Here is a 13,761-nt window from a genome sequence, read left to right on the forward strand (position 1 = left end):
AGGCCAGATGGGAAGAAGAACATCGTAGGTGGATGGGACGCTCTATTTGAATACAGAGATAAGAGAGCAGGAGGTGTGAAGGAAGGAGTAAAGAAGCAGTCTTGCACTGTTTCCAGGGGTGGCAGAGGGACGTCCCTCCTTCAGTGCCAGGAAGGTGGTATTCTCTTCCTCTGCAGGCTTGCCTTTCTCTGGAGAGAGCCAGCCTGGTGGGCAGAAAATGCCAGTCACTCCCTTCTCAGCAGCCACTCCAGCAGTCGGAGCTCTGTTCTGTAAAGTGGCAAGGTTGTACCATCTGAAAATTCCTTAGAGCTTTAAAAGAATGAAGTGAGACAGACAGGGAGAAAGGTAAGTCCAGGGTGCCCCAGCCCTGCTTTCCTGAGCAGTTTTAGTTTTAAGCTGTGACAGAGGATGGCTTGCCAATAAGTAATTCCATGAGAATAGACCTCAGTGGGTAAACAAACCTCGGAAAACCACAACATTGCGTAGTGAAGGCAATTCCAGGATGTTCTGATCTAAGAGGGCAGGGCGCTAAGACTTCCCAGAGCTCCTGGAGGCAGCTTGTAGGATGCTCGGAGGCCAGGACGCTGCAGCAACAAAAATGATCCTAAAATCACAGATTCTATAGTTCCGGGAGACTTCTATTGTGTAAAGATCATTGGGCTGGAAAAGAGCTAGCTGCAGGTCCACTCTTAACATAACCGACTCGAGTCCGATCTCCACGAGGTCCCACCGTGAGCAGATGATACCATCATCTATCTGGAGGCCTCATCACATAATCCCAGAAGGGCTCAGGATTCCTTTCCCCAGTGTGGCATGGCCCTGGTTATATGGTGTCCAGCTCCTCTGGGGAAGACTTAGCGAAGCCTCTGAGCTTCCAGATTTAGCAAAAATATTGCCAAGGGCTAAGTTATGCTACAAAAATGACTCATTGTTTATCTGAAACTCAAATTTAACCAACTATCCTATATTTCACCTGGCAACCTGGCATTGCGGGGCTCCTTCCTGGTCTTCCTGGTCAGGGGATTCCAAGTCTCGGTGCCGGTTTGGATCCGATAACTAGGCAACAGGCCATGAATCTCTCCTATAAGAACTTATGTTAGGTTTCTGCCCATGAAATCTAGAATTTTCTGCCTGAAGTCAAGCAGCATCTTGTAAGCATCCCATCCATTTCATGCTTAGAGATCCCATAATCACTAAGGCGGATCCCTGCTGTTTACCCCTCCAGCCCTGTGGCTCTTTGGGGGTAATCGTACCCACCTTGTCTCTACTGCTCATTAAGCAGCACTGTCCTGCCTCTCCCACCCTGGATCCCACTCTTCCCACCGAGATCCAAACCTAGATGACAGAATGGCTTCCCTAGCATGGGCCCCTTCTTGTTAGAAATGGAGGCTATTGCCACTGTGCTGAGCACTTTCCCTGCATTGCCTTCCACTCCAACATCACAACGAGGTAACAGTTAACCATCAGCTTCCTCCTAGAGGCTCAGAGAGGTAAGCAATGTGCCCCAAGTCACATATATCCACCAGTACCATGGTGGATATAGGATTTGAAGCCTTCCTGGCTCACTTCAGATCCCAGGCTCCTAAACGGTCTCCTAATGAGATATACCAGGTCCTGAAGCAGAGGGAAGGACAGACAGACGTCCTGATAGCCAGGAGGGTTTGGATGTCCCTTCACCCGCTCAATTTGGAGGAAAGTTCAGGGTGCATGTATAGGACTGGCTACAAGGGAGAATAACACTCAAGGCTCAGGCGGTCCCATTCATCGATCTAGGCGTCCTTGCTGAAAATTCGGGATTCGGTGTGTTGGTACAAGTACCCACAAGGGAAGTTAACACTCGCTTAGATGGGCTGACCAGAGGCTAGGCATAAAAGGAAGACTGCAGCTAACAAGGCTCTAATGCTGGGACTTCCTGGGATGTTAGGAAGGAGTCCAAAGGCTCAAGCAGTTCAGCCATCCACTAACTGCACTGCCCAGGGAGTTCCAGCAGACACATCCCTTGTCAGGTTCTCTGGTGGCTTTGCTAGAGATCAGAGATGGCCACGGGTATGCTGTAACTCCGTGATTCTCAAACTTGGGTGCACAGCAGAATCACCGGCGGGCTTGTTAGAACACGGTCTGCCACACCCATGATGATTTAAGTCACCACGCTGCCAACAGATGCTTTTATGATGCTTCCAAAATGTATGAGCAACCCAGTCCCAGAATCCCATGTGGAAGGACCATTTCCCGGAACCGGTTCTGGTCCTGGGTCCAAACCTATGCCAGTCAGGGTCCTAGTAAGGAACAGGTTACACTTAAATTTGTATGACCTGGGAATGGACTGATAAAGAGGTCATTTAGCAAGATGCAGGCTGAGTGTGGAGAAACCCAAGCGGTGTTTTAGTACCCTGAGGCTAGAAACAGCAGAGGCACTGCCCCTAGAACCAAGGACCAAAGTTCAGGCAATGCCCCCCAGGAGAGAAATGAAAGCCATTGGATGAAGGCTGCATCCAAGCTGATGCCCAGGAGAGGCAGCAAAGAGAACAGCTCCTCACTTTACTCTTCCCTCTCTCCCACACCCCGAGGGGCTCCCTAGTGCCCAAGCCCAGGCCGGACCCAAAAGACCTGCAGTCCCCCTGGGATGTAATCCACACAGGTTGGCTTCCTGGGCCAGAGAAGAGGATGGGCAAGAATGGAATGTATGTTCGGAGGGAAAGTCTTCCTTTCTCATGTCGCTCTTACCAAGTGTTTGTGTCAAAGTTACGTAAGACTCGTAACATGTGTTGGAGTGCACACTCTTTTGATTTTCTCGGGAACAAATTGTGTAAGACTGGAATTATTAGTTTTTGGAATGCTTGAAGGAACTAGCTATTAAAGGCTTTGGAGCTGGAGAATGTTTTATGGGAGGATTTTCAATGACTGATTCCATTTTTCAGTAGTTTTAGAATTACTCTTTTTTTTCCCCCGTTTTTCTTTGGCAGTCTGGTAAGTTATATTTTGTTAGGAAACCGTCCATTTCATCTAAATTAAATTTATTGGCCTAAGGGTCTGATTTTCCTTCTGGCGTGTAGGGGCTCTGTGGTAACACCTTCTTCCTTCGTCTTGCTGTGGTGACCTGTGCTTTTTGCATTTTTCCACAGTCAGTCTCTGGAAAGCATTGTCCTAGCTCTTTATTCCTGTGCTTTTACCCTCACTGGACTTGTTTTGTTAGAGGGGAAAGGCCTCTAGAAAGCCAAGGGGAAAGGATTCCAGGCAGGTGCAGAATGTAAGCAGAGTCTGGGATCCAGGAGGAAGCATGGGGAAAGGACCACTCAGGCCAAGTGGCTTGCCAGGCGGTCTCCTGCAGTCCAAGGCCTTTCCCCCTCCCACCGGGGCCATGGGGGACCCCCCTCACCAAGCTCCATCTCAGCTACACGTTCCTTGCAGGGGGAGAGCAGGAGGCAGACACAGAAGCAAAGAGCCCGCTCTGCTCTACCCTGCGATTCCCTTCCCGGCAACAGCTCTAGAAACCCCATGGTCCTTCCAGAAAACAAGGAACCTGGACACATCAGTGGGCTTCAAACCATAGCCGTCTGGGCCTGAGTGGCAGAAGGGGACACTAAGCCCTTGTCCCCAGAAGTTGGCTTTGATTCACCTCAAGTATGAGACCTCCACATAAAACCCCTCGGACAAAGTCTTCTGCGCTCAAGACAGCGGGGGAGGCCGCGGTGATCGTATGTAAACAGAGCAGCTTTCTCTTCTGGCACCATCACTCACTTCCCACAAGGCTCTGGGCTGGTGACTTCGGGTCCCCGCGCCTCAAGCTTTTTCTCTCACGAATGGCCATGAGGGTAACGGGTTGTACCCGGTCCGGACTGAACACATCACCCGTGTAAAACCCTCACGCCACGCTCGCTCTCTGGTTGTGCGGAAAGCAAGGCCACAGAACGACTCCTCGGATCACACCCGTGGCGAGTGGTGGCCCATCTGTGCTCCTGCTTCCGCTCTGTGGCCTGGGCAGCTGGAAGGAAACAGGGCCTACCCGGCTGCAGCCCACAGCTTCCTTCTTAAAATTCCTGGAAAACTCGGGTAGCCAACCTCCAGCTCAGCACATTCAAGAGCGCCCTGCATCTTAACTACACCATGACCCTGCCCAGGCAGACATCCCTCTGGGAGCTCCTACCCTCTCTGCTCCCTATAAAAGGCATGCAGAGCCTCCCGTGCTGCAAAGAGGCCAAGACCGGCCCAGACACTCCCAGCTCTCGTTCCCTGCTTCCCGCCGACATGAAAGTCTCTGCTGCGCTTCTCTGCCTGCTGCTCATGGCCGCCGCCTTCAGTCCCCAGGTGCCTGCCCAGCCAGGTAAGCCCCTCTTTTTTGTTTTCTTCTCCTTCTAACAAGCCCAAAGCTGAAATGCCCTCCTTCTGAGCCTATCCGAGCAGTGGGAGTTGTCGGAACGTCATGTGAATGTCTAATTTTAAAGATGGGAAGCCGAAGGCCAAGTTGAGGGCAGGAGAGACCCCACCCACCCACCTCCAGCCATTACAGAGCCAGAGCGAAACCTAAGCTGCACACTCCAAACCCAGAGCCTTTTCTCTGAGCCTGGCTGAGCTTCCCAAACTCTGTACCTAGAGCACTAGAGCTTGGGCCTGTCCCACCGGCCTGCCCCAGTCAGCAACAATGCGTTGCTACGATATTCCTGCTCTCTCACTGTCTCAGGGCTCCGGGCAGGCACGATAGACCTGAGGTGGATAAGATCCATGTCGATCCCTTTCCCTTCCTTTTCTTTCTTTCATTCCCTTCCCTTCCCTCTCTCCTCCTTTCCTCTCCTCTCCTTTTCTTTCCTTTCCCTATAGGCGCTTCCTGCTGCATTCAAGCTGATAAAAAACTAGCTTTTTCTCTGTGACCTTATTTCTAGATTCACTCAGCTCCCTGTTCATTTGCTGTTTCACATTTAACAATAAGAAGATCCCCCTTCGGAAGCTGGAGAGCTATCGAATCACCAGCAGCCACTGTCCCCGGGAGGCTGTTATGTAAGTAGAAAAACCCTGCTCACTCCCTCCCTGACCGCACCCCACCCCATGCCCATGCCCCCTGATCTGAAGTTCCACCCCAGAAGACAGACCCATTTGGGATCCCATACTCAGGGGTTAAGATTTTACCAAACCATGATTGCATCATAAATGAGCCCAGAGAGGATGGGCTCCCAGTCTCCACGTTGCTTTGGCCGAGGCCAGGCCAGCTTCTCCAGGGCCTCGGAGAAAAGTGATTACCTCCAGGATCCCCTTCTATCCACACCGCGACTTCCTCCTGTCCCTGGGAGGATCCCTTTCCTGCAGCGGGTGGACCAGATGGGCTCAAGAGTCGAGGGAGGCATCTCTTGGGCAAGATCCTCATTTCCACCTAACCGTGAAGCCCTCCTTCATCCACAGCTTCAGCACAAAACTGGCCAAGGCTATCTGTGCTGACCCAAAGGAGAAGTGGGTCCAGGATTATGTGAAACATCTCAATCAAAAATCTCATCCCCTGAGGACTTGAACTCTTCCAGTCACACTAAGACGCAGCCAAGTATGAGAAACAGACGACTGTTTTTCCTCCTCCAGACTCCCCAGCTAGACCCTGGACTAATTTTACTATGGTTTCGAATAGGGTGCTTTCTGTTTTGTGATGCCAAGAAATGTACTATGCCTTAAGTAATATCTAATGTTATTTGAATTGTGGCTGGTTTGGGGTTTATTTTGAATATTGGGGATTTTTTTTTTTTATAAGCAAGGCCTTGAGCCAGTTGCTTCCTGTCCTAAGCCCTGGTTTTGTCCCTCGTAGGCTGCAGGCAGTGTGGCGGACTCCCGCCCAACTCCCCAGCCAATCGCGTGTACCTACAAATCACGAAGATGAAGGGCTACTGCCATCCGGGGCGGGGAGGGCCTTAGGAATGTGAGGTTCAGCTAAATATGTTAGTACAGAAAGGAGAATGCCATTCCCAGGATTGTTGACTTTTTGCAGAAAATACATGGTGTTTAAAATCTCTTGTAGTGGTGTTTTCTTGGGGGGAGGGTAGCTTCCAACCAGTAGGGGGCGCTCCAAGGCGGGGTAGCAGGTGGCTGGCAGAGGGCGCTGGAGGAACAGGCTGTGGGAAGGACCTTTTCCGTGGTTGGTGGCTGACCTGGGCTCATTTGCCTGCTGCAGAGGACCCAACCCCTGCCGCCCAGCATGTTCTAGAACAATGACTTCAGCCCTAACATCAGCTTCTAACTGGTCTCTGCCACCGTGCCTCCCCGCTCCAAGAGGTCCTTGAAGTGATCCAGACACCACACGCACCTGACCTTCAGGGGGAAAGTGAGATGACCCAGTTAGCATCCACCCGGGAGGATGCCAGGGCACGGTCATAACAGAGATTCTTCTAGAAAAGGCCCAGGATGGAAAGGCAGGAAAGAGGGCCTGGAGTGAATATGCCCTATGGTCAGAGTTTGGCTTCCAGAACAGAAAAGGTAGAGTCCTTTAGAGAGGAAACTGGAGGTGTGGTTGTAGAGGAATTGCAGCAGCAAGGTGCAGAGTTTGGAGTCAGTCCTGAGACCGTCGGAGGGTGGAGGGCAGCGGCAGGCCAGGCAGTGGTCTGGGGCCACGGATCAGATGGAGTTAGCTAGGGGGAGCTGAGCACAGCTCACTGCTCCACAGTGGTCCCAGCGAGAGGGAAGAGGAGGAAGCAGGGCGGTCGTGGGGCGGCGCAGAAGGCAAGAGGCAGCTGAAGAACAGACCAGACCTGTGACACGTGCAATGTTGGGAAAAGGAGAGACGCCTCTCCCAGTACAGTACACGGCAGCCTCTCCCACCGAAGCCACTGAGCTGGTCTTCCAAAGGGGGCCAATCCTGAGATTCTGGGCAATAAGCAAATCACATCTCCCCACCTTGCTGTTCTCCCTGGGGGCACGTCGGAGTTTTTGGTTACCCCTTCATGAGGGTGGGGTCTCTGCTTCCCAGATGTTGGCAAATGGTTCTCCGGCTCTGCCCCGGACTGCCTCCCTCCTGCATGTGAGCTGGGCTGGCATTTCTGTAAGACCTAGGATCCACTCAGGCCTGGACAAGAGGAGGTCCAGCTAAATAACTTTGCAGGATCTGCCTGGTTGACAGAGTGTCCCCACCCCACTCCCTGCACCCCTGATGCTGTGTCAGGCCATCACTGGGCAACTTGGGACACAGGAGAGCTTTCCAGCCCCAGAGATAGGAGTCCTGGACTCTAACACCAGATCTGACTAGCTCTGTATCCTCAGGCCCGTCTTTGTCCCTCGCCAACTGTCAGGCACCTCATCTATGAAATAGGGCCAGCAACATCTTACAGATGGTTGACCTCACAAGATCCCCTCCAGCTACAGCAGCTGTAGCTTCTGGAACCCCAGCCCTGAGTTCCCACTTTCTGATTCACCGTGCCCTCTGCTGCTGTCAGGGGAAGCCGAGAATCTTTATCATGGCCCTGACCAAGCGTTCATCCCCACCCAGCCCGCAAAAGACAAAGCCAGTCAGCTGAGACGTGTAAGCCATTTATTGGTTCTCGGGGACAAGAAGTCATGTTTTTTTGGCATCAGAACCAACATATCTCCCATCCCCCCGTGGCCACCAGCCCCTTGGCCCCATCTTCTCACTGACAGTCAGGTTTATACCCTGAAACCCCTGTGGGATCCAAAAAGCCCAGGGAAGCAGGGATTGAAGATTCTGGCATTTAAATATATAAAGTGCAACAACATAGCTTATCAGGACTGAGCAGACCCCCTGTGACCCGGCAAAGCTGGGCAGAAGAACTGGGGTGGGTGTGGGGCTGAGGAGACAGGGGAAGTCACGCCATCTTCAGAGTCCAGGGTGGAAAGAAACCCTCTCACGTTCACTTCACCCGGCACGGTTTTGCAGTTTTTAAATAACGCTTAACCCATGTGGCTGAGTCTGAGACACACGTCTCTCGACCGCCCTTCAGCTTGATTCTGTGGGCAAAGAACAAAGGGGGAGCTGGGTCACATGATTTGCCCCTGGGCTGCCACACACATTCCCATCCCCACCCCCCCACCCCACCCCACCCCACCCCCGCCCTGAGGATGACCCCAAGCTGCTTGTTCTGGGTCTGTAAAATGAAGGCACTGCAGGAGACCTGGGGGGCGCATGGGAGGGATAGGCTGGGAGGAACACCCAAGCTTCAGGGAGAGTTTATTAAATTGAATTTCTCCCTTTTCTGGAGAGTGTGATTCATTGCATTCGGGTAGGGTAAAGGCTGCAGACACTCAGGATTAGCTAGTACGGAAATTTCCCTCCTAGAATATCTCCGAGGGCCCTCGATCCATCTTTCCATGTGTCTATGTCCATCTGGAACCCTCACTCGTTGCTTTAGATTCACTGTGAGTGTGTGTGTGTGTGTGTGTGTATTTATTTTCTGACCTGCCCATCCCTTTAACTTGGCAACTGTCCAACCAAACTATAGACCAATTCTAACTTTAATTATCTGGGTGACTGCAGACAAATCTCTCTATTTCCCTGAACTTCGGTGTTCATGATAATGTAAAAGGGTGCCCCTCGAGGGCTAGCCAAGGTAATACACATGAATGCTTTATGGATTCCGAACAGCAGGGGTAAGCCACCTCCCTCTAACTTTGTAATGACCCTGTGACCCAGCTCTCATCTTTACTCCACTTCACAGATAAGGAGTGTAGAGGAGTGCCCAGATAATGAGGTGCTGAAGAATCACCTGCCCAAGGTCACCCAACACTTGGGGTTGGCAAATCTGGAAGCAGAAACTAATTGTGACCCCCTCGTTTTCCCACTGCGCAGTAATTCCTAGACCCTTGAAGCCATTTCTTCTTCTGGGCATAAAATATTAAGATACAATACTTAGCTCCCTGGGGTTCCGAGAAACTAAAGTCATTGCAGTAGCATGGGGCAGGGGAGACAGTAGGTATCTTTCGTGGCACCTGCTACGAGGCACGGCGCCCCCGCTAGCGCCCATGCTGGGCTCTGCACCCAGATTTTGGCGGCTTCTCTCCGGGTTTAGAAACCTGAACCTGGTGGAACAGCGCCATCTAGCGTCTGCCTTTCTAATTCCGGGAGGGTGGGTTGCTCTCTGGAGGGGGGAGTCACGCTGACCCGGTAGGAGCACTCACATTAGACCCTTGTGGAAGCAGGAGGAGCTGGTGGGTTTGTAACACTGGATTATATGCTGGGGAATCCTTTTCTCCGCAAAGACGAAGCAACAGTTGGAGGATGACACATGCACTGGAAGAGAAGCACAAAAATGGTTTGCGTCTGTTTCTTAACGTGGACTTCATCCTCACATCCCCGTGGTTAAAAAAAAAAAAAAAAAAAAACCCTTTCAGGGACAGACCCAGGCCTGGGGACCACGCACAGCCCAGTGGCTGTGTCATCCATCACCTAGTTCTGTATGTAGGCAGAGGGTCGGAACACGGGTTCAGATCCCGGCTTCCCACAAACCAGTTATATGGTCTTCAACAGGATGAGCCCTTGCCCAGGCCCCAGACTTCCCGTCTGTCAAATAAGACTCTTTAAACTGATTTCTAAAGGTGCTTCCAGTTCTGATGTCCCACCATGAGTGCACGGTTCTAGTCCGATATTTGGGTTCGAGAGCTCTGGACTTCACACTCTGCGGGGCCCAGTGAGTGTGGTGCATGCAGGGGCAACTGCGGTCCGTGGCTTTGGGTCCAGATTAGGAACTGCTCAAGGAGTTCCAACTGATGGAAGGACAAGGAAAGAGCTTCCAGGAACTAACAGGCTTCCTACCCTCTCTAGAATGGTCTCTACCCAGGCCTGTAGCTCTGTTCGGTTCTCCCACCCCCACTGTGCGGGTTTGCACTCTCTCCCCCACACCCCACCCCCAAGAGACTCGAATTCCAATCCTGATTCCTTCCTCCTAGTTTTATTGTTTGCACAATGTCTTACAGGTGCCTGGAATTAGGTCTGTCTTCTCTAGAGCGCCCTGAGGTCCAGCATTGTCAGTCCCATTTTACCAACAAGGAATGCCCAGTTGGAGAGGTAGTCAGTGGCCCAACACTTGCCCGACAGTGATGAGCACACTGTTCCAGTCCCAGTCGTGCCATGAGGCTCTCCTTGTTACATGCCACTAGGTAGAGGCAAGACCCAGTCCTTCCTGTGCACCTCAAGCCTCCCAAGTTGTCCTAAAGGGCCTCAGAGTTCCCTGGACGAGGCAGGGCCTCCTTTTGCTAAAGCCAGCAGCTCAGACGTTATGCTCACCAGACACCTGCTCCCACCGGCCTCTGTCCCCACCCCATCCACATTCTCCATTCTCCCTCTTTAGGAGAAATTCTTCCCAGAGGAGGAGAGACAAAGGCACTGAGTTCAGGGCGACCCCTGCTCGCAAGCCCAGACTGCCTGCCTGGGTGTCTGTCCCCACTCCCCACCCCCCTCACCCCCAGGAGGAGCAAAGTGACTCCATCCACACTCACTGCTCCTGCCGTCCGCATCCGGAAGCCACAGCCCAGCCAGCAGCAGGCACGCCAGGGCCATGGTGACCAGCTTCATCCTGCAGAGTGTGGGTCAGACCTCTTTGCAGTGGTCCCAATGTGTCTGGTGAAGCTAAGACCGATCCCGTAGGGCCCGTAGCTTTTATTAGAAGACCTGAGTGGGATTTCCCAGGCCCTGGTGCAGAGGTGGGGAAGTCACAGGGAGGAGAGATACTTACTCACGCCCAGTGACCACATGGAACACTCCTTCCCCCACCTTTCCTGGGTGGTGTGAGAGAGATGGGGAAACTTCTCCGAGTGCGGGAGCAGATAAGGATCTTGAGAAAATGAGTAGGAGTTGTCCCAGCTGAGTGGGAAGCGGAGAGAGGTGAGGGACAGGAAGTCGCCTGTGGCTTCTCTGACCCCACGTGTTTCCCTCCTGGACTGGAGCTGCTGGCCCCGAGAGGAGAGGAGGGCAGGGCTGAGGCATACCTGTGTTGAATTCCCGGTCTGCCGATCGGCTGTTGTCCAAACTCACATATCCGCAGTCCCATATGCCCCGCAAGGTGGAAAGAGTGACACGCGTCCCGAGGAGATGCTGAAATGAGTTCACGGAGATTCGCGACGTCCAGGGCCCAGGCCAGATCATTGCTTTTTCTATTTGTTCAAGCAGTCAACGTCCCCTTGGCACCATGCCCCAGGAAAGACAGCCACCATTCAGAGGCAGCACCTGACCTTGGGCCGCTGCCTTTGGATTCACAGATTCACAAGTAAAAGCCACCCCGTGTAAGGAGAGTGGCGGATACGCCATCTGGAGGGGCCGGGGGAGGATAGGGAGCGGCCCGGGAGCACCAGAGAGGCCTCCCCCAGGGGAACGCTCCCCCTCCCCGAGCAGAGCCTCCTGTGTTGGTTGGGTCGGGTCGGCGGCTCTGGGAATGCCGGAGGAACGATAAAAATGGTGGCAGGCTGTCATCTTCCAGGCCGCCCTCTTCCTTTACCCATGACCCTCCCGCCGGAAGGACGTATGCGGAGGACACGTCGCCATAAGTCAGGAAACAGGAACATCAGGTCTCCCCCTACCCTCCGATCACAAATACCTTACCTTAGATGGCTGTGAACCTATGCCCTGTCTTAACCCAAATAAAAGACCCACTCGACCCCCTCCCAGGGGCCACTTCCCCGACTCTCCTCTCTTGAGTCTGGGAACGGCGCCTTTAATAAACCTTGCCTTGTGCCCATCTCGCCTGGTGTCCTGTGTATCTCTCCTGTAAAACCTTACATCCTGCAGGTGAAGGGGAAAGGGGCCTGCCACCAGAGGAGGGGGCTTGTGTACAGGCGGGGAGGCACGGAGAGAGCCCACTCCCTCAGAGATGCCAGGCAGAGCCGGATCCTGGGGTCAGGAGAGTGAGTTGGGTGGGGAGATGGCAGGAAAGGCCTGTGCCTCTATAGCTGTGAAGCGGGCAGGTCACCGAGACAGTGTGAGCCGGGCTTGGCATGAAGATACGTCGGTAGGTGCTCCAGAAGGGGTGGCTGGGGCGAATGCATGTATGAAATCATGAGGCGGGGTGTAAACAGAAGGTTGGCGAGGCTGATCTTCTCCAATCATGCACTCCCCAGCTCAAGGGTGTGCACGGCTCCCCATTGCCTACGGGAGGGCACCCAAGTCCCTCACCTGAACCTTGGTGGCTCCTCGTGCTATGTCTGTCTCCATGTTGGAGTATTTCCGTCGCCCCCAACAGGCCGCTGGTTTTCCTACTGCTGGGATGCAGGGGGATGTGACCTCCCCCTGCAAGGCCCTCCTCACTGTCTCCCTCCCAGGGCTCTCTTCTACCCTTTCCAAATGCCACGGTGCGCATAGAGAGCCTCCTGCTGTCTCCAGCAGAAGCACACTCAGCCTCCTCTGAAGCCCCCTGTGCGGAGACCTCCCACCGGAAGGTCTAATATCCCTGCCACCGGCCCACGCCGGCCCCAGAGTATTCTCCAAACTAACACCTGGGTGGGGTGAGGGGGCATCCCAACGTATCAGAGCTGAACGGGTCCTCGAAGACCATAGGCAGCAGGGGCTTTTGAAGCTTCTCGGGAGAGCCTTAGAACAAACGCAAATGTCCTGGCCCCATTTCAGAATCAGAATCAAATCTTATGTGCCTATACATTTTGAGAGTTAAAAACAAAACAAAACAAAACAAAAACACCTCCAGGAAATTCAAGCACAAGAAGAATTGTGTATCCAGTATGGTCTCTCCATTTTACAGATGCAGAAAAAAGGAGCCTTGGAAAGAAGCAACGCGCCTGCCCAAGGGCACACAGAGAATTTGTAGTGGAGAAGGGACAGTGGACGCTGAAGCCATCTGACCATGTGAGCGCCACACGTGGCCGCCTCTGAGAACACACATCCAGCAAGGACCACAGCTATGGACTGCTCCAGGCCAGGTCCCACGCATCCTGCCAGCTGCTGCCCACCCCCATAAAGTACCTCAGTTCCTAGAAATCACTGATCCGCTGTTGCGGCTCCGTGAGTCTGCTTGTTCTTGCAAAGGGACGCGTTTGAATTCCTTTACCCTCATTTTCGCAGGTCTCAGGGGAGAAGGGAGATACACGCATCGACTGTGACTACGTAATCCTAGGGTTTTCAGACTCACTTGGGACACCAAGAGAAGCAGCTAGTGCCCCAGGAGATTCCTCTCTCTTCCCTTCCTCACAAGCATGCTGTCTGGCCAATCACGAAGGGGACGGGGCTGCCCCCTCCAGAAGCTTGCTTTTCTTCCTCTCCCTCACTGGGGCCATTGTGAGCCCAGGGGAAAAGAGGAACAGACACAGTTAATCATTCCCTCCCCTTCCCCGCAGCACTGGGAGGACAGGCCGGAGGCCCCATAGGCATAGACACCTAGCACTCCACGGGGCCATCACCCACACCCCAGCTGGATATCTGCTGTAGGCCTGCACCAAGGCAAGCACCAAGGAATAACTCAATAAAACATGCTTGTCCCTGCCTGGGATGGGGACCAGGGGCCGAGGAAGCTTTAATAGACAAGAAATACTGAGCCCAAACACTGAACCAGTTACTCTAAGCCATTTGTAAACATTTCTAGAGAGAGGTTTGAAAACCATTGGAAGTGCCTGTAGGAAGGTTTTCTAATTAGTTATCTTTTTTTTAAATTAATTACCTATTTATTTGACAGAGAGAGATCACAAGTAGGCAGAGAGAGAGGGGGAAGCAGGCTCCCCACTGAGCAGAGAGCCTGATGCGGGGCTCGATCCCAGGACCCTGGGATCATGACCTGAGCCGAAGGCAGAGGTTTTAACCCACTGAGCCACCCAGGCGCCCCTCTTATTAGTTATCTTTTATGAAGT

General features: G+C 53.1%; 2 protein-coding genes across 2 annotated transcripts; one reads left to right on the forward strand and one right to left on the reverse strand.

Moving 5' to 3' along the window:
• Positions 1–4,093: 4,093 nt before the first annotated feature.
• Positions 4,094–5,985, forward strand: LOC122907672 (C-C motif chemokine 13-like). The gene is made up of 3 exons (XM_044250483.1): positions 4,094–4,321; positions 4,878–4,992; positions 5,392–5,985. The coding sequence occupies exons 1-3, from the start codon at positions 4,105–4,107 to the stop codon at positions 5,495–5,497; spliced, it is 438 nt and encodes a 145-aa protein (XP_044106418.1). The 5' UTR covers positions 4,094–4,104; the 3' UTR covers positions 5,498–5,985.
• A 1,788-nt stretch (positions 5,986–7,773) lies between these two features.
• On the reverse strand, positions 7,774–10,524 carry CCL1 (C-C motif chemokine ligand 1). Its single transcript, XM_044250484.1, has 3 exons — positions 10,414–10,524; positions 9,097–9,208; positions 7,774–7,929 (listed from the first exon to the last, which is right to left on the reverse strand). The coding sequence occupies exons 1-3, from the start codon at positions 10,487–10,489 to the stop codon at positions 7,833–7,835; spliced, it is 285 nt and encodes a 94-aa protein (XP_044106419.1). The 5' UTR covers positions 10,490–10,524; the 3' UTR covers positions 7,774–7,832.
• Between the last annotated feature and the right edge of the window lie 3,237 nt (positions 10,525–13,761).

The sequence above is a fragment of the Neovison vison genome, chromosome 5, assembly GCF_020171115.1.
Source record: "Neovison vison isolate M4711 chromosome 5, ASM_NN_V1, whole genome shotgun sequence".
Taxonomy (NCBI): Eukaryota; Metazoa; Chordata; class Mammalia; order Carnivora; family Mustelidae; genus Neogale; species Neogale vison.